The sequence below is a fragment of the Culex quinquefasciatus genome, chromosome 1 (assembly GCF_015732765.1).
Source record: "Culex quinquefasciatus strain JHB chromosome 1, VPISU_Cqui_1.0_pri_paternal, whole genome shotgun sequence".
NCBI lineage: Eukaryota > Metazoa > Arthropoda > Insecta > Diptera > Culicidae > Culex > Culex quinquefasciatus.
In genome coordinates, this window is record NC_051861.1 from 72,068,119 (window position 1) to 72,094,290 (window position 26,172).

At 35.7% G+C, this 26,172-nt stretch overlaps 1 protein-coding gene across 1 annotated transcript in view; it reads right to left on the reverse strand.

Moving 5' to 3' along the window:
* Positions 1 to 2,953: 2,953 nt before the first annotated feature.
* The window catches only part of LOC6034495, a 60,944-nt gene continuing 37,725 nt past the window's right edge, over positions 2,954 to 26,172 (reverse strand). Inside the window, 1 exon segment of the mRNA XM_038255327.1 lies at positions 2,954 to 6,074. Within this exon segment, the coding sequence (XP_038111255.1) occupies positions 3,420 to 6,074 (2,655 nt within the window). The 3' untranslated portion in view covers positions 2,954 to 3,419.

Here is a 26,172-nt window from a genome sequence, read left to right on the forward strand (position 1 = left end):
CATCTGAAATCGGGACACAAAATTTAAAACGACAATAATTTAAATCTTCAAAAAATCAACATTTCGCGATTCAAATTTATTGAAAATGAAATGATTTACATTTCAAGCAAAACTATGTAAAGGGACCAAAGCCGAAGTGTAAACAAATAGTCTGTTCTGCTTACGTCAGTGGATGTTTACACTAGGAACGAGCGGGACAGACTCTTTGTTTACACTTCGGCTTTGGTTCATTTAGCCGAAGGGGGGCCGAAGGGCGTCTAATTCTCTCTGTCAAAGAGAAAAGTGCTAAAATTATACGTTGTCGTGGATCTCGTAATAGTAACAATTTAGTGAGAGAAATATTTTTAGACAATTTTAGATTATTCCACTGTTTTTGGAATTTGATTGTTATTGTAAAAAATATTACCTTACAGCTTGACTTCCAGTCAACAATTACGAAAATTCGTAATGGATTCAGATGTGTAGAGCCGGAACAATCCTTACCATCGCGAGATGTTTTTAAAACTATTCCCAGTGCGGATGTTCACCAAGAAGCCCTCGGAGTGCATTGGTTCAGCTCGTCGGAGGAATCAGTCTCAATCTTCCAGCTGATGCTCGACGAGTTCTGGTTGATAGGCTTCAGGGGACACAACGATATAGATTTTTCATTTCCGGCCTGCAACCTGAGTAAGGTAACTTTCACCAGGCCCTGGCACAGTGGTTTAATTGTGTCTTCCTTTGTGTCAAGCTGCTCCAGCAGATCAATGCTGTAAAATAGTTGATGTGGTTGTGTTGTTTACTCACCAAGAAATCCCGGCAAGTTGTAATATTGTGAGTTGAGATTTTGAATTTGCTGGATGGTCCGCTACCGGCTAAAATCTTGCTTCATTTGTATAAAAAGTTCCAGAAGGCAGAAACTGATCAAAATTATGTCGACAACGGGTTTCTGGAATCAACTTAATCGTCTTTTACAAGTAGTAACCAAATGTTTCGACTTCCCCCAGCAAACGTCAAATCAGTACAAACTTGCTACGGATATCTTCCGAAATAGATCCGGCACCAAAACAATCAAAACAAATCACTAAGAACATCAGCCAATAAGGAGGCAACCAAACAACATTAAATTTTCACTGATTACCAAAACAAACAACATGATTTGTTTTGACTCAATCGCAGCTTGACAATAAATCGTTAAAGCGTCAAATTTATAAACATAAACACTTCCGCTTCGCTGTACACCAAACATAATATTGAATCGATTTGATTTTGTGTTTCGCTTTTGCTGTCACTCGCAAAACATACCAGCAATTTTAAATTTTCATTCTTTCAGTATTTACATTTTGAAAAAAAATTACATCGAACTTTCGTTTACATGTTTTTCATACTTTCAAATTTAGGATTTGCCCAAATAAAAGTTTCGTTTACATGAGATTCAAGTGTTACATTGAATCTCAATTTACATGGAGGTTGTTTATGTGCTATTCAACTCTTTACATGAGTTTTCAAATTTACATTCAGCATGTTTACATCTGAAACATGGTTTCAGTGTTGGGTAAATTTACATTTTTTTTTTCTGTGTACGATGACCGAAATGAGCAGAAACTTGCAACAGAGACCACAAAAGACCCGGGTGACGTAAAAGTGGATAGCTTTGCTTTTCAATAATTCAACTGCCAAATCATCAGAAACCTTAAACCCTATTCGCAATAAAAGTCCCATATGCGTTTATTATGCATTCTGGTTCTGTAGCACGCGAAATTTTAGAAAACTCCAGAAAGTTAGTACTTTGTTCTAGAAAATTCGATGACACCCCACTTTTTCACAAATTCCTATCCTATCTGATGGGTGGGACAAACTGAGTCAAAAATAGCAGTTTTGACAACTGTACCACACCTATTTTTTGTATGGAGCATGGACAGCCAACCCTTATAAAATCGGTGTGCCTAACAACTAATTTCCCATATAGTGAATATTATTTGTGGTATAGTTCACTATACTTTTTGCTAATTTTTATACTTTTTGCCAAACTTCGGTGACAAAATTGGTGGAAAATAAATGATAAAATTTAGATACGTTGTTATTTCTGTTATCTATAATCTTGCAAAACATCTGGTAGTTATGGAAAAATAATAAATGTTTTGAATTGAAACTTTTTTCTACATGATGGTTTTACAAAATTTTCGTATTTCGTCAAATCTATTAAAAAGACGCTATAATTAGCGATATTTCAACAAACAAGTTATTTTTCAAAAACTTCTGCAAAACTTTCATGATGGTAACAAATGACGCTATATCGCTGATGTTGTTCAGTCGCGTTTAATAGCCCATCGACGGGGCCCTGATCATGTCCCAAATCTAATCTGTCAACTTTCACTGTCCCTCTTTCAATCGCGAAATTTTCAGCACCAAGAATTGCTTGATATCTTTTTCTCACTCATTCCTGCACAATCATTCTCCCTCAACTGAGCGTAGCCACAAAACAAAATTTGCCAACGCTGTTTAACGGGATGTAGTGCGTGATCGGTTTCAAAGTCCCCTCTTGCGTGCTTTCATTGTGATTTTCTGAGAATACAGAAGAATCTTCGACGAGGTGTCAATGAACGAAGAAAAGAGAAGGAGTGATAGAAAGGGATTGCTCTGCTGGCAATTACGAGATAAAAGAAGAGAACTCACAAGCTATAGTGACGGTCGCTATCATTTACAACACTGGTGATCACATATGGTTTTAAGTTAGATTTTAGGCGTGTTTTAAATCGCTGTACATAAATATCAACATACAGCGTTAGGATTTGTATTGTTATTTTTAAAATACAAGTCATGGTCTAAATGGTGTTAATAGAGTCTGGTGTAATCTCGGGTGTAATTAAAAAAATATGTTTGTCAGAAGATGATTTCTAGAGTTTTTTTTTTGAAAAGGTCCAATAAACCAAATTTCCAGTTTTTGCTTTTTGGGTGTTTTTGAAACCGCCTTGAGTCAGGGGTATTTAAAAAAACACCCAAAAAGCAAAAACTGAAAATTTGGTTTATTGGACCTTTTCAAAATAAAAACTCCAGATTTGTGATTTTTTTAATAAAGGGCTTGTCTGTTTGTCCTGTAAGAAAACTTAAAACGACCAGAAGTTTAGATTTAATATGTTTTGTGCTCGAAATATACTCTTCCCTCCTTCAAAAATAATGGAATCGGATCCAGTCAAAACCTCACTTCCTTTCAAGAGCGGTATTGTGGTGAAAACGAATCGGAAGCATTTGTTTGATTGAAATAAATTTCCCTTTTTTACTCTCCCTCCCGCTTCTGATTGATCCTCGGATGGGGTTAGAATCCAATCCACATACAGTGCTAGGGGAGTTAATGAAAAATCTGAACCCTCTCACTCAAACACACTGTACGACGCATCGTTAATTGTAGAATAATGAAGCTGTCGCCGTCTTTGTCATCGCCGTCACCACCTATCGATGGTACCGTCCCGGTGCGATACTCGCGCTAGGTCATTATGTTTATTGGAAGTATTGGGATGATTTCTGCTGCTGTTGTCATTTGGATTCGTCGACCGCGGACTAAGCCGCAGCTCACCACCTCCACCGGATGCCGTCGGACTGTGGCCGTCGAAGCAGCTACTGGCAGCACTGCCGCCGGTGCTACTACTCCGACTGCTGCTACCACTGCTTAAATTCCCCAACAATGGTTTTGATTTGAGTGGATTTAGGACGTCCATATGGAGGACGTCTTGCTGCTGCTGGTGATGGACCGTAGAGCCTGCATCGTCCGGAGTGTCCAGCACCGAGGTCGATATCGTGTAGGTTAGCCGTTCGTCACTGTCATCCTGTTCGAATGCGTATGAATAGCGATGATGAGTAGAATTATGATTGCTGCTGCATGATCCCATTCCACTGGCGTGGGCTGGCCGGTAATGGGGGTGATGTCCGTGCAGATGTTGACCCCGGCCTCGGCCCCGTACACGACAATAATAGAGATGGAACAATCCGAACGAGATTAGCATACCGAGGGTGGCCCCGACCACAATGAATAGTCCGTAATGAGAGCCACCACTTGACACCGGCCGTACATCATTCCATTCTTGTGGTAGAATTTTTGACGACGTTTCCACGGACGTGGCCGGAATACGTAGTGGATCGGTGTTACTAGCTTCAGCGGAAGGAGTCGCCGTCCGGGACGAGTTTAGTACGTGCACGGCATGATGGAATGGCTTGAAGTTGGCATTTTTCAGTGATGCCAGATAGATGCTGTCGTAGATGGAGAATTTACTAGCGCCCTTTCTGCCGTGGGACGTTCCTCCGTGGTCATACCCGCCGAGTGGACCCATGCTGTCAATGTCAAAATCATCCCGGAACTCGTCGTCGTGCAGTTGATCGCGGTTAAATTTTAATTTCATCTTCATATGATTTACATTTTTGCGGGTCTTGCCCGTTACATTGTAACTCTTTCGCGGGACCTTTCTGCGGGTTGTGCTCGTAGACACTGGCGGCAGTGGCGTTGTACTGGGTGGGATGTTCCGTTCCAAATTGCCTTCGGCGGTGTCTGTTTGCTCAACGTGGTCGTTGTCGTCACCGACAGAGTTGTTTTTATTGCTGATGAAGGAGGAGTGACGCCCGGACTCGTTTGTTGTCGTTTGTGTCCCCATCGTCGTCGTCGAGGTCTGGTCGTATTTTTCCAGCATCAACTTCGAGGTCAACGTCGAGGAGGATGGCAGCACCGTCGTCGTCGTCACTGTTATTTCTACCAATTTGTCACTCGTCCTTGCCGTTGCCGGTTGCTCCAAGCTGGCGGGACTCGTCCGTGCCATCGAATCAGTTTGAATTAAGCTATTTCTGTTGGCTTTTTTCTCCTCCGTATCACTCTTATCACTCGCTTCGTCACGTTCGTTTCCAGTTACGTTAACAATCGCCGTTATTGCTGTTAAATTGACGACTTTGTTTACACTTGAACTATTCCCTAATTTATCATTGTTTGCCATCGGATTAGGGTCCGCTGCCGGAGTGGCGGTCTTGAGTGGAATCTTCTTCTTTTGCGGAACTTTCTTCTTCGGTGTCGAAATGGTGACTTTCTTCGCTCCGTTCACCGCTTTATCTCGATTCGCATCGCTAATCGTGTTATTATGAAAATTGCGCTGCAGTACTGGCATCCCTTCTCCTGTTGTAGCGTTCCCAAAACTTTTCGCGCTCAAATTTACATCCAAATTCACCGCCTTCTTCGTCCCGTTGACGTTTACTTTGTTTCGGTCGTTAGCCACCGCGGCAGCACCATCGGTAATCATCGTAAAATTCTTTAATAAACCGTTCTTAGCGCCCTCTCTACTCCGCGGCTTATCATTCATCATGCCAATTTTCGGAGCAGGGGCCGCGGCCGCGGTTGGGTCGATTTTATCGCCCTCTAATGGATGCTTCACGGTTGTTTGATCGCTTTTAAGGCGATTTGGTGCGTTCGGGTTAATTAAATTTTCATTCCGGCACTGTGATTTGAGCAGCGCAATTTTCGTCGCCATTTTTGCCGGAGTCCTGCCCGATTCCCGGGTACACCTGCTCCGACGACCGCCGGTCGTAAATCTACCGAAAATTTCAAACTCATCTCCGCTGTCATCGCCGTCACTATCTTTGCTGTCCTCAAACAGCATCTCGTCCCGGCACGGTTTGGCCCACTCAGCGATTCCGAGCAAATCGGCACACCGGACCGGATTATTTTCCAGCAAAAACTCGCTCAAATTGGGCGACGTTTTCACCACCGATTGGCTTAACCCTTTCAGGTCATTGCGTTGAACGTTTAGCAGAACAAGCCCGGGCAGGGGCAGTTCCGGCAAGTAAGCGATTCTATTTCCCGCTAAATTGAGCGTCCTTAGATTCTTCAGATTCCTGAACACTCCCGGCTGCAACTCGTAGATCGCGTTGTTCTGCAGGTGGAGATGGTTCAGATTGGAGGGGAGACTGACCGGGACGCGCACCAGCTGGTTACGGTCAAGGAAGAGGGTCGAGAGCAGTTCTAGCCGGCCGAGCGCATCGTCCTCGATGTCCGAAATCAGATTGTCTGAAAGAATGAGCTGCTGGAGCAGGGGGTAGCTGTCCAGATCGCCGCTTCGAATTACCTAGAAATGGACGAGATGAGAAAACATGACGGCGATTAGTAAGGAAAACATTTTTTTGGGTGATGCTGGCCACGATTCAGATTGCATTATTGTTTTAAATTATGGTTAACTATTAAAGAGTAATTGCTGATTCATATCCTAATTTAACAGAAACAATTGATAAAACTCAGATTAGCTCAGTTTGCTTCCCTGTTGCCAAAACAGTCGTTTTTTGTTGCTAAAACATTGTTGATGAAATCAGTGAGAACTCAAATGGCAATAGCAATTATGGTAGCCCCATGATTTTGACCCTTGAAAAAAACTGTTTTTGTAATTTCAATTTAATGTAAGGCCGGAGGGCAAAACTTTTTTTTCAAAAAACATCAAAATTTCAATGTAAATACTGCCGTTCTACGTATAATTGCCCCATGTTCAAAAAAGTGCAACTGAGAAAAACGCGATTGAAATTTTTCGTCCGATTTCTGTGTTTTTACGCATAATTGTCCCGTGGGTTCATATTCGCCCTATGTGTCCCTAATCGTCCCAGTTAGCAGTTTATCACCCTTATTTGTGATATTCTTGCTATAAAACAGGTAAACAAGACATAATGCTTAGTAGAACTAAATACTTGGTGGGACAATTATGCGTAGAAGTGCAACGATGGGACAAACAGACTTGGTGTTGTTTTTAATAAGTTTTCGAACAAAGTATCAGATTTTATGTGTTTTTCTTAAAGTACACATTAGACTAAATTTAAAAATGTCATAAAGTCAAAATCGTCCAAAACTGACATGGGACAATTATGCGTAGAACGGCAGAATAGAAGTCAACTGAGAGACTGAAATCCCTTTTCCTTCATTGATAATCACTATTTTGCATGTTTGGGATCGTTTAAAAATATTTTGAATTTTTATGAAATTACAAAGTTCAGCACCTCAAAACTTTTTTTACAAAAATAAATTTTTGTCAATGCTTAGAAATTTTTGATTGCAAAACAACTGGACAGGTGTTTAATGCATTTTAAAACACTTTTTCCATTCAAATGTTGAAATCGTGGCCTGTAATTTCAATTTTTAACTTTTTATTTAATTATTCCCACCCTCGACTTTGGTCAGAGTCGAGGGACATTAACTTCAAAAAGTATATGCAACGGCCTAATCATTAATTGAAAAGTAAAAAAACACTGTTTCACGTTTTCTTGTCTGTGAATGCATTTCAGATAGGATTATCCGAGCCCTTTCTAAAAAAATCACTTTGAAAATCGACACTAAGAAAAATGTTCGGTCTGATTTTGAGTCACTGAACTCGAATATGATCTCTACAATGCTGCATTGTGGATTGGGATTGGCAATCTTCTCACAGTTTTGAAATGTGTTCAAGTGTAAAAATGATTAAAATACGTTTGGTTAACCAAGAATGTTTAATGTTGGAAAAAAAAACTCAAACTTGCTCGCCGCTTTTTTTAGATCGAAGCTAGTAGGGGCTCGTGGCGCAGTGGTTAGCGGCTTCGGCTGCCGATCCCTTAGTTGATATGGGGCGCGGGTTCGATTCCCGCCTTATCCTCCTGGCCTTCTATCGGATGGGGAAGTAAAACGTCAGTCCATTTGCGTAAAAGAGGTTTTGGGTGAGCGAGTTGTGGCGCTATAACCACGGCAAATAGTGTCCAGGGCATTTGTGGAAATACAATGTCCCATCCCCGAGGGTCCTGGAGCACCAAAACTTCTTAGCATGGTGCTCCCAACGATTCATTGCTTTTATAAATAGGAACGTGAGCGGGGATCCCCACGTTTCTTCCTCCCCTGTAGATTCAGAAATGTATTGTGGTTTGAACACTCGTGCTCAAACTGAATCCACTTCAACGAATCATCTTTCGGTTAACTTTACGCAGTTGGCCTGGCCGCTTTAACGTTTGTGATGTTTCAAAGCAATTTATTGCATTGAGGCACTGCACTGCCGCTCAAAGCAAGTCCGTCCCATATGTATTTTTGTCGATTTTGGGATAAATCCAGTAGTTGTCTTGTTTGAACATCTACTTTAACCCTATTTAATAAAAAATGTATGTTTGTTCTAAATATTTCAAAATAAAAATCACTTTGGTGCTGTCCCATATGCAAAATAAAGGCAAGTCAGTTCCTCGTATAGAAATGTCTCACAAATTAATAGAAAAAAATGTGTAATTACTATATTTACACAGACTATGTACCTAAGTACTCGCAGAACTTAAAAACACATAAAATTGTTCAAATTGACGGTATATTTTAAATTTGGAAGCGTAATAGTCGAAACCCTATTCTGCCTTTTTTTCCTCATGCATAGGATAACCACAGTAATAAAATAAACAACATACCATTGAGCTAATATTCATTTAAATCAGTACTATTCCTTCTTGTATGAATAGCCATGGTCTGGTTTTAGATTTAGGATCCCCTTCCGTTAAACGATTCTGGATTACTCAATTTAAGGGTCCGGATGTTGATACATGCAATCAAATATGAATATCTATTTGTTCTGCAGCAAAATAAATAGAAATAATTCAACATTGCTGGTTAAATATTCGTAGCTGGTAAATTTTATAGAATCATCCGCCAAATTAAATTAACCTGAAACAAACAAAATTTTAGATCATTGATAAAAACAATTTGAAAAATTACCAAAACACACCAACAAATGACAGGCAAATTTCGGTTATAAATGTTCAAGCCTACCTTGATAACCTGACAGACTTGCCTTTATTTATGGATAAATAAAGTCAGGTCAGTCCCAGCACGAAAATTTACCAAATTAACCAATAAATTTTAACTTTTTTGAGTAAATTTTTGGATAGGGGTACTTTTTGAACCAATATTGAAATAATTGTAGAAAAAAGTTTGTAAAAATTGGTGATTAGAAATGAAAAAAAAGGTGAAACATTTTTTGAGCTTCTCACGACGATATCTCAGCACTCACTTTTTACATATGGGACGGACTAGATTGGAGCGGCAGTGCAATTGTTAATAATGACAAGAGGATGCTAGGCGTTAATCAACCTAAGGCATTTTCCAGGATGCCCTCGAAAGACTGGCTGCGCTAGGGTTAGGTTAGGTTAGGTTAGGTTAGAAGAGCTTTTGGGTGACTCACCACACATAACCTTCGGACGCCTAGACATGAGCAGAAACTTGCAACAGAGACCACAAAAGACCCGGGTGGATTGCTTTGCTTTTTTAGATGGAATTTCCTGGAAGAATCTACTATGACGTTCAACTTTGGCACTTTAAGTGCAAAAAAGAAGACAATGCCATAGCAATTTTTTTTCGCTTCTCATTTTTCCATTCTTTTCGAGGAAGAGTTAGGGCCATTCTTCGACTCCCCCTTGCTGTGATACATAATAAAAATCCACTTACGAAAGGAGAGAGACAACCACATCCCTCCTCCCAAGGTTGGTTGAGCAAGGTTGAGATCAAGCAAAGAAAATTTGGCCAGGTTAGAGGCATTTCTGAGGCATCCCTTTTGTCCGGTTGACGGCGTGTCACTCACTAGTTCTCGTGAGAAGGAACAAAAAAAAAAACTACATATCAGCAGCAAAAAGTGAAAGAAAATTTCATTATAATATCGACGTCGTCGTGCTATCATGTCGCACCCGCCATTTTGACGTTCCGAGAAAAACGCGTTTAAATGTTTGACCTTGAATAAACAAAAACGAAAGCACGCAATGTAAACAATAACAAACACGTTTTGTTTGGCTGACCATTCTGTGCATTGTCCCGATGTTTGGTTGAAGTTGGTTGCTGGAGTCCCGAGTTATAATTAAAAATGTTTACGGTAGTCTAACTTGTACGTGCGTCAAACGCATCCTGACCTGAAATCCTTTGCCCTTTGTCGCACTTACATCAATTTTCAGGGAGTGACAAGATAGCACGACAGGATTGAAACTTCTTTTATATGTAGAGTGACAAAAATTTTCGGAGCTTTTTTGGTTTTCATTGAATATCTCAGGATTGAAATCGAATTTTGAGGATCTGTGAAGGTCAAAAGATGAGGCATTGTGAGCTGCACAAAATGGCGTTCTTAACTCAATTTGGCCCAAAATGCACGTACGACAAGTTAGCACGATGGCGACGATATGAGAGCTCGGTTTTGCTGTGCGAGTGGCCGTGAACGACTACTGCCCGCCCGAAGAATGTGAGCAGGGTTCAACGCAAGAACGTGGACAAAGGACTTCAGATTAGTCGATAAAAAGCTTAATTCGTGTTGACCCCAAGAGCAAGAGTGGAAGTCATGCATGAGAAGGCCAACTTTATTTGGTGGAATTTTTCTCCTTTGACGCTGGGTGAAAAGACTCGCGTCAGGGTCTGAGGAGAGCATTTATAAAATAAATTTGTTGTCAGCTAAATTTGTTGCATATTAAGTGAATGAGGTGAAGTGAAGCGAAAAATAGCTTAGTCTTTTGAAAAGATTTCTTTAAGTGAAAGTTTGGCTTTTATTTTCAAAAGTCTATGTTCTCTGTTCTGTTCTCTGGTTTGAAGAAATGCTAACTATATCTTTTAAACGAATAATTTGGACAATTAACACAAAACGACAATCACCATTCAAGTCAAGGGTCCTACGATCCACAAAGGCCATTTGTAAAACACTCATGAGATCCTCAACTCCGCATACTCTAAACCACATCTCATCAAAGAGAACGTTGTCACGATTTTGCTAGGACAAATCTTTTCACCCCTTGGCAGCGGTCTTTATTCAGCTCCCGTGGACCGGTCGTCACCCTCGATACGGCTGCTGCAATTAGTAAGCTTCCGTTGCTCGCTTAATGCAAACATCAAGAAAAGCAACACTTGAGCTCAGGCTCAACAAGCCGCCCACTCGCTGTATTTCACTCAATGAAACCTGCTAAATCCTCGCGCGGGGCGTCCAGGACCTTGTTTTCCCCCGAGGAGCTGCCTCACATTCATTGAATTATCCGTGTCTTGTGTCTTCTGCCACTTTGCTACCTGTCCTCCTACTGTAAATGTCTCCGTGCAAATGGGTATGTATGTCGTCGACGGTCCTGTTGTTGTCTCCTGTGTACCGTAAATGAATGACACTCCGCGACGGATTCGGTGGGAAACTCGGTGGAAGGTGTGGCGTTGGGCAGCGCGGAGAAAAGGTGTCCCAAGCAGGGGGTTTTCCGCTGTTTGATAATGTCGTAAAACGCTTGAATACGTAATTCAGTTTATTTGTCCGACCGTGAAGGGAGATCTCGCAGCGCGAAACAAGGAGAATGGAAATGTATTAAAAAATGTTGAAGCAATCAAACACAACTTTTTGTGATTTTGAATAAAATTACAGAGATTTTCAACCTATTTTTTTTACTTGATTGCATTTCTATGTAGAAGGAACCTTGCAACATGGCTGTAAATGTGCTTCTATATTCAAAGCTTGAAAAACATTAATAAAAAATCCAAAATTTGTACAATTATACAATGTATTCTTAATATTCACAATCCATTGTACAAGTGTTTCCAATGTCAATTCTTAATTGTATGCAATCATTATTGACTTTTTATATGGTCTAATAAGCAAATTTAGAGTATTTTTAAAGTTCCAACTGAGCCGTTGCAAACATTTTTTAATGTTTATGTCCTTCGACTCTGGTCAAAGTCCAGGGGAGAAGAAAGGGAAGGGGGGATGTTAGGTGTAAAAAAATATATAATATAATATATAAATAACAAACCTTGATTGCAACATTTGAGTGAAAAAAGTGTTTTAAATTGCACAGTTGTTTTGCAATCACTAGTTTCCAAAATATCTAAGTATTGTTTGTTGAGAAAAAAAAAGTACAACAAGTTGCAAAAAGAGGATTTTTTCAGCACGAGTCGTACATTTATCTAACGAGGTTCACCGTGTTAACCATTAACAACAACAACAACCATTAACAACAACCATTTCTTATGTTTTGACTATATAATTTAAATTTGAAGGTGAATTTAAAAAACATTCATGACTTTTTACCGATTTTTGATATTTATGAGAATCATTCTGATAAACCTAAATAATATAACTTTAAAAACAGTAAAATAAATTTAAATAGAGTCATATTTTGCGAAAAAAGAACCTCTAAGTTGCATTCCTTGAAAATTTGTTTTTTAATACCGTCATCTGGGGTGAATCGGGACTACAGTCTGAATAGTTTAAGGGCACTTAAAAGCTTCAAATTTGGAAATGAATGCATACATGTTGTTGATCTGAATCCGGTCTAACCGAAACCATTCAAAAATATCAAAATATCAGACTCCAACATTGCTAAAACTGCGCTCCCAATTCGCCCCATGTGTCACGATTCACCCCAGATGACGGTAAGTTAGAAACACAACTAAATTAGCAAAGTTGTTACAGAGAAATATTTTTTGCTAAAATATATATTTTTAGTGACAAACAAATGCCATCTAAGTTGGTTACAACCACCCTTATAGCAAACCAAAAAAATCAATTGAAGTTCTATTGATGTCGATTCAGTTGGAATTAAAAAAAAATGGGTGTTCAAATTTTTTTCAACTGATTTTTTTTACAAGGTGAACTTTAAAACTGCCCTAGAATTTTCACAAACCTTAATGCATTTTTTCATTATAAACCTTAGTAGCATCTAGGATATTTAGTTTATCTTGTGTTTCTTCCCTTAAAGAGAATAATTTGTAGATCCTATTTGCGATTCTCTTCGGATACTCTTGACCTTTTTGTGACTGAATCGTCTCCGAAGGTATATATCGTTCGATTAAGATTTAACAATCCTTGTTCTGGAGCCCTAATGTGAATATTTTATGAACACTACCTGAATACCCACATATCAGGATAGTTTTGTTACTTCTCCTAAGCGTGATGAAAATAGCAAATCGAATTTACTGCGAAGTTTACCTTTTTACGAAAGACACCGATTTTCCGAGTAACGTCCAATTAGCCCAATTGAAACCCGACACGGCGTAGGACAGCAGAGTCCATTAGTGCGACGGCGAATCAGGGCAGAATATCCGAAATTGTGTTTCATTCGCATGTGGTGACATTTCCGGGTCCCCCCAACATGCCCGGGAAGAGTGGTCAGGTCATGGTAGAGCAATTAATGTGTCTTCCTTTCAGCTTCAGACCAAAGAACACGTACGTATCCATTGGTGTAATTGACCCAATAAGTTGCGATGCATGTTAAATATACGTGTTTGCAATAATTATTCAAGGAAAAAGTTTTCGACCAAAAAGTCTGGTCTCCGCAAAACACACACACACAATTGACCGAGAATGAGGGAAAAGTTTTACATCTTCATCAGTGTGCGAACTGGGCAGCAGCAGCCAGCCAGCCAGCAACATTGCTTGGGAAAACTTTGTCCGAAACAGAACTCCCCAACCAGCTCCTCTCTCCGAAATGCAGAAACCCCATGGAACGATACAAAACTCGTAATTGGGAGAGCTGTACGGGCAATAAGGAAGAATATTAATGAAGACGGAAAAATACTTTGGATTATTTTTGCGGCTTTAAAGTTTCCAGCTTCCGAATCTAGCAAGACCACCACAACTTTGTTTTCTGATTGGATTAAATCGTGTGCAGGAACAGGAAAATTGTCGGATAGAAAATTGCTGGCCACTGAGCAAACACGTTTTCGCTGGTTCAGCCATGAATGATGCGATAATTTTATGCTTTTGTGCTGTTTTTCGAGTTTAAAAATTGGGGTTTCTTTTGGTTCTTACATTAACAGTAACATATTTATTCGGATGGAATTAGTACTAAACTTGAATCCCAAATATGAGCTTGACTGGTTGCAACAGGACCCGGCGTTCTGGCTTTGAAGTTTAAATGGATTATTACTCGTGAAATCGGTGTTTTCGGTATTTGCAATATCTCTCTTAACATATTTTGGATTTTTCAACAACTTCATGAAATAAACAACGTTGTCAAAGAGTGCGAGGAGATTCGTTCATGTCAGGATTAAAATTAAATATTGATGATGAACAGCTGAAAGTATTTTGAGTTTGATAATTCGCAAATTGATCGATAACAATTTTCGCTTAGGACCTTTTGAAAACTAACCCGAGATTTAACGAAAGTTTTTTATAAAGTTGATAATACAAAGTTTCTAAGACTTCTTCCGATTGAAACAGTAAAGATTCCAATCAGAGATCATATTAGATTAGAACACTGATTCCTTAACTATCGGGTTAATTTGCAAGTCCTATAAGCCATCACGATCTCCAGCACATTTTTTCTCTAAACCAAACTGAACTTTCATGGTTTTTGAGTTGAGAGCATTTTAAGGTCATGCAGATGTATAATTCAAAGCTTTTTTAAATATAATAATTCGTAAATTGATCGACTACCGATCGAAATTAGTCTTGGATTACCAAAGGCACTAAAGATCTATTGTAATCTAACCCGAGAACTTTAATTATAAGCATACAGGCAGTATCCAAACAAAAGGAGGTCCGATTTGTCTACAAATGTTTTGGAATTTTACTGTTAACAATTGCAGTCCTAAAAACAATGAAACACAATAGCTTATAAGACCTTTAAAAAACTAAAGAATTTAACCAGGATTCAGAGATATGATTTTATGGAAATCAATTCAACATTTTTTGGAACATCATTCATTCTAAGAGCACCATGCGCCTCCACTAAAGTTATTTTCTTTTAAAATTTGCTGTTGCCACATGGTGCTCTAAATTCGCTTTATGTTTGATTTTTGCCTTCCTCGACTCAATGAGGAAAGGCTATAAAATCACTCGGAAAAGAGATATTGATAAAAATAGTTGCACTTGATTATCTCAGCACTGGCTGAACCAATTTTTATCGTTTTGGTAATTCGATCCGTCTTTTGGTCAATTAAGTCACTAACAAGCAAAAGTCCGGAAGATTGTAAAAGGGTGATTTTTGTAACGATATTTAGATATCAGACGTCAAATTTAGAAAGGTATCTAAAAAAACTTTTTCAACGAGCTCAAAAGATTGAAGATAGAGGCGTCGCGTCCACCTGTTCAACCTGTTCATAGGACAGGTGATCATTTTGATTTTTAATATGAAGTAAGAATTAAATTATGTTCATTAAAATAATTGAACGAACACGCCAGCTCGTCTTGGAATCGTTAAACAGCCAAGAGCATTCGTACCATAAAGCGCTCATTGAAAATCTAACGCGCACTGAAAGTTCTACCAAACAACCGCGAACCTGTTCGGATTTCTCCATGAACGGGTTCCCATGCAAGGCCTCCAAAAAATACACTGAAAACACTCCCATTTGTACACGCTGGACGGAATGAATGTGGTACAGTCATCCAACATATTCGGAATACCCACAAATTCGGAACACTTTTATGATAATTTGTCAGTAGCATGCCAAAAGTACCTTTTCTGTCGACCTTACTATTTTTAGAACCTTCATTTGGATATTATCTTGCTATTTCACTAGTAAAAATAGTACTTTTGAACTAAAACTTCATTCCAAGACTATTTTGTCCAGAGCAGCAAAACACTGCCTCTAAATGGCCTGTTTTATAATTGTGGGATGTTATTGTGCCTCCCACAATTGTGGAACACCTGAATTAAACTGATATTTTCACAAAAAAAGTTATCAAAACATGTATAAAACATCACTAAGCTTGAGTTTTATTGGTATCAATGTTATTATTTGGTAATAAATATGTACTCCTGGAGAGATCCAAAGTTTGTTTACATTCGTAAGAAAAAAGTGTTCCAAATTTGTGGATTTCAAGGGTCAAAATAATTCTTCAAAAACTTCATATAAAGGTTAAAATTTGCAGATGTTCGATACAGCATTCGAAAGATCGCAAGAAAAGCTTTCAAATGAAGGTAAAAGCGAATCATTAAGTTCAATTATCGATTTGCTATGATTTTTTGAACATTGGCCGATCTGGAAACCGTTCCAAATATGTGGGATGACTGTAGTTCAGGTGTGCATGAAAGCTTTTGGACAGTCGACATAAAAGCGCGCGAGCCGAGACGCGAGCATGGAGAGAGTAAAATACCCCTGAACTACTACATTCATACCGTCCTGCGTGTACAAATGGGAGTGTTTTCATGAATTTTCATTTTCAAGTTTATGAAATATTGCTAATTTGTTAAAATTTTTAGAATTGATCGTTCAAATTTCTTTTGTGAAAATTTTATGTGTTTTTATTTTATATTATGGATTTATATTGAGATATGAAATGCAGTAAAATAACAAAAAATCGGAGATTTTTTATACTTAACCAAGGTTATTAATTTTTTGTGGCTATTAATTCAAAATTTGTTGTATCCTTAAAAGCCCATTTTGATAATTAAAGCAAAATAAACGTTGTACTACGTTAAATCAATTGCACGAGTTTTTGTTAAATGAAAATTTAAAATTTCATCAATAATATTTTTTACATATATTCTTACTAATCCTAATGTTCTTGTTCATGAAAATTCATTTGATTATAGAGTTTCTGACGGCTTCATGATATGTTAAAGGTACTTTTTATGATGTTTTGTACTAACCAACATAGAACTTAAATGTGGATCAGTTTCATGGATTGATCGCAGAAATTCATCATGCTAAGTCAATATTTTGCTGAATACTTTTTTCGGTATCAAACTGAGATTCTCCTGCTTCGCTTGAGAAATTTCGGCACGAATACCTTATTTTGACTAAGGTACTCAATTTTAAATGTAGGCAACAGAAAATTCCAATAAAGTCATTTCGAACTTCTTGAAACCAGGTATTGATTTTTGTAGCGACGATGGCCACGAAGTGGGTAGCAAAGCAAGTGAAATAAACGGGCGCATATGTAGATTGCAGCAAATTTTGATAAAACGTAAATGTTCAAAATGGCATATCTCCGAAAACGTAAAAAATTGCAGGCTGGAAATTTCAGCATAGTTAGATTATGATCCAATCTTTCAAGTGATCTTAGTTTCATGTTAAGCATCGGTTAGCAAAAAAAGTACTCGATTAACAAACACAAGAACATAAGTTTTGTCAAAAAAATGCTTCAGTTATTCGATGAAAACTTCAGTTTTTGGTTTGAAAACAACATTTTATCTATTAATAGTTTCAAAGCTTATCTCATTACCTTTCCAACGATGTATAATTGTCCTAATAAAATATTTAAAATGGCTGAGCTATGTTAAAATTAAACAATCAGCCTTTTTACGAAAAACGCTAGTTTTTTACTCCATTTTTTGACTTTCAGCTTGCGTATCTCCGTAATGAACAAACTTAGAGCTTTGAAAATATGGATTTTTCTTAGTTAGAATGTTTACATTCGAGAAAAAAAAATACCAAAAATGTTTGGAGAAGGTAACTTTTTTGAAACTTGGCCACCCAATGTACTGCCGCTCGAAGCTAGTCCGTCCCATATGTAATTTCTTCTGTAAAGTCCGTCCCATATGTAATTTCTTCAATTTTGAGGTAATGATGCAGTTTGGTTCGAAATCATGTAAACTATCAAAAAGACCAATAAAATTTAATACTTTGTTCTAGAAAACAGGAGAAATTCCACTTTTTCGAAAAATTCTTACACGTAGCCTTATGGGTGGGACAAATTTGACATGCGTTTTTCTCGGCTTGCTGTTTTTACATATGGGACGGACTTGATTAGAGCGGCAGTGTACCATAGTGAAATGTAATGAAGTTTTAAACATGACGTATGTATGGTTTGGAAAATTTCAAAATCTACGATAATTTGACATTTCCATATCGAAGGTAAACAAACAACTGCAAAGCAACGTATATCATCTAAGCAAGTTTTCTAAGTTGATTGTTGATCTTTTGGTTCTGACTTAGTTAAAACCACTCAATCACTAAGCAAATAATTTGGGTTCAATTATGTAGCCAAATAAACAAATATATACTTGAATATAGACCAGAGAGATACAGTCGAGATACATTTATTTTTACAACACCCAGCCACTTCGTAACAGGTGAAATGCGTGCTGATTGAGCTTTAATAGTGATGGAATTCCAATACTCGTCCATCATTAACAATTTAAATTACATTTTTAGCTGCTGTGGACAAAATACTTGCGGTTCCATTTAAGGCGAAACGGGAGCTAGAACCAAATTTTGTCGTGATTTGGCGCATCTCACTTTTTGATTTTTAAAATCGATTTCAACGAATTTCAAAAACCATGAGCATCACGATGTTGCCCATGTTCTAACGGATCACTGTAAAAAAAATCAAGTCTCTAAGTCAAAATATGAACAACTAGTTTAGTTTTTCAGTTAAACTCACGATTTTTATACTTCTCCATACGATTCCCATGGACTTTGCCGAAAATCAGAGGAGCGCAATTCCACCCAAGTTTTTGGTAATATATTCCATTATTCAGCTATATTTTTATATACCGTTAGATTCGTTAGAATGTAACGAACACGGTGGTATATATAAATCAATAGTTCACTAACTTTTATAACACACTTTTTTGATTACCAAAAAAATAATCAAATATTTGCTTCTCGCGCAACGCAACGGGCAACGAATCAAAGGAGAAACCTCAGAGACAAAAAAAACTCCCGTGTGCCGTGGCGAGGCGCGTGGATTGTGCTGGCCGCACGCACACATTCTCATGGCGCGCAAGCACTTATTTTGAATTCATTCCTTGATGTGTTTGATTTTGAAATTATATATTTTTTATTTGGGGATATTGCGAGGTTCGGATATTTTTAATTACTACTTTTAGTTATTACTAATTTCATTTACTAATTTATTATTGCTTCATTCCTTTGTATCTAAACAGAGTATAATTAACAAATACAAATCAGGACTGAAAATATCAACATTCAAATGAATAAAATGTGATTATTATTTTAGTTAGACCAACTAAAGAATTGAAATTGGTCTTTGTCAAAGTCTTTGTTATTTTGAATAAAAAAAACAGTTGACAATTTTCTTGGCTAAAAGGCTAGTATGAATTTCAATGAATGAATTTGTTTTGTAAATTCTCAAATTTTCATAGAATATTGTATGTTTTTGAACGAACCAAAATTTTGTATGCATGTTCACTTCATTGGTTTTTTTAAAGAGAAAATGCATACAAAATTCCGCTTCATTAAAATAAACAATATTTTTTGAAAATTTTAATGTATTACAAAAAAAAATCTAAAGTGGAAATGCATACAAAAAATCGCTTCGGTAAAAAAAACGATATTCTGAGAAAATTTGAATATTTTACAAAATGAAACAATAATAAAGTGAAAATGCTCACAAAATTTTGCTGCGTTTGAACTCTAATAAAGTGAAATTGCATAAACAGTTTCGCTACATTTAAAAAATACAATATTCTGTGAAAATTTGAGTATTGTTCAAAAATGCCCAATAAAGTGAAAATGCATACACAATTTTGCTTCCTTCAAAAAAAAACAATAATTTCATTATTTTTCAACAAAAAAAACTCTAATAAAGTTAAAATGCATACAAAATTTCGTTCATTGAAAAATACAATATAAATATTGCTTTGTTAAAAAAATGTGAATGGGCGAATTTGGTCCAAGGATGTACACAAAAATAAATACTAAAATACTCAAATTTTCACAGAATAATGTAATTTTTCATTTTTTTAGAGTTTAATTCTGTAAAATACTCACTCAATTTTTCACTATTTTTGTATGCATTTTCACTTTATAAGCGTTTATTGTTTTGTTAATACCGTAAAACGGGGTGACTTTGATAGCCGGGGTGACTTTGATAGGTTTGCAATGTAGAGAAAATGAAGAGTACAATTAAAATACGTACGGAATGGTTCAGAATCATACTGACCGTGGTAGAGAAGTGTTCAAAGTACCTCAAGAAGAACTTTGCATAAAATTTTGAAATGTTTAAAAAGTAAGTTAACTATAATTAAGAAAATATTGATGAAAGTCATTATTTAAAACTTCTCAAAGTGTCATGACTTTCTCAATTAACATGATTTTGAATCGGAAAACGGAATGCATTTTCGGGTTCTTTGGACAATTTTCCACTAGGAGAATGTTAAATAAGTTTATAAATAATGAAAATTATGTGTCCTTGAAACACAATTAAAAAAAATCTCCAAATTTATATGCAATTTCAGTTGAACAAATTTCATGTAAAATGTGAAAACTTGTGATTCGTGCTTTGTATTCAGTTTAAAATGCAATATAAATCGATAATTTTATGAACAAAATTAGTTTTAACAAATTTCAGGCAAAATTCCTACTTTCGATCCGTCTTTTGGTCAATTAAGTCACTAACAAGCAAAAGTCCGGAAGATTGTAAAAGGGTGATTTTTGTAACGATATTTAGATATCAGACGTCAAATTTAGAAAGGTATCTAAAAAAACTTTTTCAACGAGCTCAAAAGATTGAAGATAGAGGCGTCGCGTCCACCTGTTCAACCTGTTCATAGGACAGGTGATCATTTTGATTTTTAATATGAAGTAAGAATTAAATTATGTTCATTAAAATAATTGAACGAACACGCCAGCTCGTCTTGGAATCGTTAAACAGCCAAGAGCATTCGTACCATAAAGCGCTCATTGAAAATCTAACGCGCACTGAAAGTTCTACCAAACAACCGCGAACCTGTTCGGATTTCTCCATGAACGGGTTCCCATGCAAGGCCTCCAAAAAATACACTGAAAACACTCCCATTTGTACACGCTGGACGGAATGAATGTGGTACAGTCATCCAACATATTCGGAATACCCACAAATTCGGAACACTTTTATGATAATTTGTCAGTAGCATGCCAAAAGTACCTTTTCTGTCGACCTTACTATTTTTAGAACCTTCATTTGGATATTATCTTGCTATTTCACTAGTAAAAATAGTACTTTTTGAACTAAAACTTCATTCCAAGACTATTTTGTCCAGAGCAGCAAAACACTGCCTCTAAATGGCCTGTTTTATAATTGTGGGATGTTATTGTGCCTCCCACAATTGTGGAACACCTGAATTAAACTGATATTTTCACAAAAAAAGTTATCAAAACATGTATAAAACATCACTAAGCTTGAGTTTTATTGGTATCAATGTTATTATTTGGTAATAAATATGTACTCCTGGAGAGATCCAAAGTTTGTTTACATTCGTAAGAAAAAGTGTTCCAAATTTGTGGATTTCAAGGGTCAAAATAATTCTTCAAAAACTTCATATAAAGGTTAAAATTTGCAGATGTTCGATACAGCATTCGAAAGATCGCAAGAAAAGCTTTCAAATGAAGGTAAAAGCGAATCATTAAGTTCAATTATCGATTTGCTATGATTTTTTGAACATTGGCCGATCTGGAAACCGTTCCAAATATGTGGGATGACTGTAGTTCAGGTGTGCATGAAAGCTTTTGGACAGTCGACATAAAAGCGCGCGAGCCGAGACGCGAGCATGGAGAGAGTAAAATACCCCTGAACTACTACATTCATACCGTCCTGCGTGTACAAATGGGAGTGTTTTCATGAATTTTCATTTTCAAGTTTATGAAATATTGCTAATTTGTTAAAATTTTTAGAATTGATCGTTCAAATTTCTTTTGTGAAAATTTTATGTGTTTTTATTTTATATTATGGATTTATATTGAGATATGAAATGCAGTAAAATAACAAAAAATCGGAGATTTTTTATACTTAACCAAGGTTATTAATTTTTTGTGGCTATTAATTCAAAATTTGTTGTATCCTTAAAAGCCCATTTTGATAATTAAAGCAAAAATAAACGTTGTACTACGTTAAATCAATTGCACGAGTTTTTGTTAAATGAAAATTTAAAATTTCATCAATAATATTTTTTACATATATTCTTACTAATCCTAATGTTCTTGTTCATGAAAATTCATTTGATTATAGAGTTTCTGACGGCTTCATGATATGTTAAAGGTACTTTTTATGATGTTTTGTACTAACCAACATAGAACTTAAATGTGGATCAGTTTCATGGATTGATCGCAGAAATTCATCATGCTAAGTCAATATTTTGCTGAATACTTTTTTCGGTATCAAACTGAGATTCTCCTGCTTCGCTTGAGAAATTTCGGCACGAATACCTTATTTTGACTAAGGTACTCAATTTTAAATGTAGGCAACAGAAAATTCCAATAAAGTCATTTCGAACTTCTTGAAACCAGGTATTGATTTTTGTAGCGACGATGGCCACGAAGTGGTAGCAAAGCAAGTGAAATAAACGGGCGCATATGTAGATTGCAGCAAATTTTGATAAAACGTAAATGTTCAAAATGGCATATCTCCGAAAACGTAAAAAATTGCAGGCTGGAAATTTCAGCATAGTTAGATTATGATCCAATCTTTCAAGTGATCTTAGTTTCATGTTAAGCATCGGTTAGCAAAAAAAGTACTCGATTAACAAACACAAGAACATAAGTTTTGTCAAAAAAATGCTTCAGTTATTCGATGAAAACTTCAGTTTTTGGTTTGAAAACAACATTTTATCTATTAATAGTTTCAAAGCTTATCTCATTACCTTTCCAACGATGTATAATTGTCCTAATAAAATATTTAAAATGGCTGAGCTATGTTAAAATTAAACAATCAGCCTTTTTACGAAAAACGCTAGTTTTTACTCCATTTGACTTTCAGCTTGCGTATCTCCGTAATGAACAAACTTAGAGCTTTGAAAATATGGATTTTCTTAGTTAGAATGTTTACATTCGAGAAAAAAATACCAAAAATGTTTGGAGAAGGTAACTTTTTGAAACTTGGCCACCCAATGTACTGCCGCTCGAAGCTAGTCCGTCCCATATGTAATTTCTTCTGTAAAGTCCGTCCCATATGTAATTTCTTCAATTTTGAGGTAATGATGCAGTTTGGTTCGAAATCATGTAAACTATCAAAAGACCAATAAAATTTAATACTTTGTTCTAGAAAACAGGAGAAATTCCACTTTTTCGAAAAATTCTTACACGTAGCCTTATGGGTGGGACAAATTTGACATGCGTTTTTCTCGGCTTGCTGTTTTTACATATGGGACGGACTTGATTAGAGCGGCAGTGTACCATAGTGAAATGTAATGAAGTTTTAAACATGACGTATGTATGGTTTGGAAAATTTCAAAATCTACGATAATTTGACATTTCCATATCGAAGGTAAACAAACAACTGCAAAGCAACGTATATCATCTAAGCAAGTTTTCTAAGTTGATTGTTGATCTTTTGGTTCTGACTTAGTTAAAACCACTCAATCACTAAGCAAATAATTTGGGTTCAATTATGTAGCCAAATAAACAAATATATACTTGAATATAGACCAGAGAGATACAGTCGAGATACATTTATTTTTACAACACCCAGCCACTTCGTAACAGGTGAAATGCGTGCTGATTGAGCTTTAATAGTGATGGAATTCCAATACTCGTCCATCATTAACAATTTAAATTACATTTTTAGCTGCTGTGGACAAAATACTTGCGGTTCCATTTAAGGCGAAACGGGAGCTAGAACCAAATTTTGTCGTGATTTGGCGCATCTCACTTTTTGATTTTTTAAAAATCGATTTCAACGAATTTCAAAAAACCATGAGCATCACGATGTTGCCCATGTTCTAACGGATCACTGTAAAAAAAATCAAGTCTCTAAGTCAAAATATGAACAACTAGTTTAGTTTTTCAGTTAAACTCACGATTTTTATACTTCTCCATACGATTCCCATGGACTTTGCCGAAAATCAGAGGAGCGCAATTCCACCCAAGTTTTTGGTAATATATTCCATTATTCAGCTATATTTTTATATACCGTTAGATTCGTTAGAATGTAACGAACACGGTGGTATATATAAATCAATAGTTCACTAACTTTTATAACACACTTTTTTGATTACCAAAAAAATAATCAAATATTTGCTTCTCGCGCAACGCAACGGGCAACGAATCAAAGGAGAAACCTCAGAGACAAAAAAAACTCCCGTGTGCCGTGGCGAGGCGCGTGGATTGTGCTGGCCGCACGCACACATTCTCATGGCGCGCAAGCACTTATTTTGAATTCATTCCTTGATGTGTTTGATTTTGAAATTATATATTTTTTATTTGGGGATATTGCGAGGTTCGGATATTTTTAATTACTACTTTTAGTTATTACTAATTTCATTTACTAATTTATTATTGCTTCATTCCTTTGTATCTAAACAGAGTATAATTAACAAATACAAATCAGGACTGAAAATATCAACATTCAAATGAATAAAATGTGATTATTATTTTAGTTAGACCAACTAAAGAATTGAAATTGGTCTTTGTCAAAGTCTTTGTTATTTTGAATAAAAAAAACAGTTGACAATTTTCTTGGCTAAAAAGGCTAGTATGAATTTCAATGAATGAATTTGTTTTGTAAATTCTCAAATTTTCATAGAATATTGTATGTTTTTGAACGAACCAAAATTTTGTATGCATGTTCACTTCATTGGTTTTTTTAAAGAGAAAATGCATACAAAATTCCGCTTCATTAAAATAAACAATATTTTTTGAAAATTTTAATGTATTACAAAAAAAAATCTAAAGTGGAAATGCATACAAAAAATCGCTTCGGTAAAAAAAACGATATTCTGAGAAAATTTGAATATTTTACAAAATGAAACAATAATAAAGTGAAAATGCTCACAAAATTTTGCTGCGTTTGAACTCTAATAAAGTGAAATTGCATAAACAGTTTCGCTACATTTAAAAATACAATATTCTGTGAAAATTTGAGTATTGTTCAAAATGCCCAATAAAGTGAAAATGCATACACAATTTTGCTTCCTTCAAAAAAAACAATAATTTCATTATTTTTCAACAAAAAAACTCTAATAAAGTTAAAATGCATACAAAATTTCGTTCATTGAAAAATACAATATAAATATTGCTTTGTTAAAAAAATGTGAATGGGCGAATTTGGTCCAAGGATGTACACAAAAATAAATACTAAAATACTCAAATTTTCACAGAATAATGTAATTTTTCATTTTTTTAGAGTTTAATTCTGTAAAATACTCACTCAATTTTTCACTATTTTTGTATGCATTTTCACTTTATAAGCGTTTATTGTTTTGTTAATACCGTAAAACGGGGTGACTTTGATAGCCGGGGTGACTTTGATAGGTTTGCAATGTAGAGAAAATGAAGAGTACAATTAAAATACGTACGGAATGGTTCAGAATCATACTGACCGTGGTAGAGAAGTGTTCAAAGTACCTCAAGAAGAACTTTGCATAAAATTTTGAAATGTTTAAAAAGTAAGTTAACTATAATTAAGAAAATATTGATGAAAGTCATTATTTAAAACTTCTCAAAGTGTCATGACTTTCTCAATTAACATGATTTTGAATCGGAAAACGGAATGCATTTTCGGGTTCTTTGGACAATTTTCCACTAGGAGAATGTTAAATAAGTTTATAAATAATGAAAATTATGTGTCCTTGAAACACAATTAAAAAAAATCTCCAAATTTATATGCAATTTCAGTTGAACAAATTTCATGTAAAATGTGAAAACTTGTGATTCGTGCTTTGTATTCAGTTTAAAATGCAATATAAATCGATAATTTTATGAACAAAATTAGTTTTAACAAATTTCAGGCAAAATTCCTACTTTTCAACAATTTTATGTAAAATTTATTAGTACTTTGATAAAAAGCTTATAAAGTTAGTTAACTAAATATAAACATTGATTTTTTTTTCTTAAGAACTTTATCAGCTACTTTATTGATGGTACATTTAACGTACAAATATAGTTTGAACATCTTAAATATGATTTTAACAAGAAAAACTTTGACTATCAAAGTCACCCCGGAATTTAAACTAAGAGTTTTTAACGTAACTATAACGTAACTATTTTTCTAAACACTATTGAAAAAACTTTTTTTTCCAAAATAGTGTATGTGGCCTACCCCAGTACATGTTTTAAAAATAATAATCTTGAGAAAAACCTTACCTGTTGAAAAATATTTTAAAAACAAATTGAAATCCTATCAAAATCACCCTGGTTTACAGTACTTAAATTCTCATAGAATATTTTATGTTTTGAAACGAAGAGAATTTTTGTATACATTTTCTATTTATTTTAGGTTTTTTTTGGAAAATACTCAAATTTTCAAAAAATATTGTATTTCTTTGAACGATGCGAAATTTTGCACGAATGTTCACAAAATATTGTATTTTTGTAAGAACGAAATTTTGTATGCATTTTAACTTTATTAGAATTTT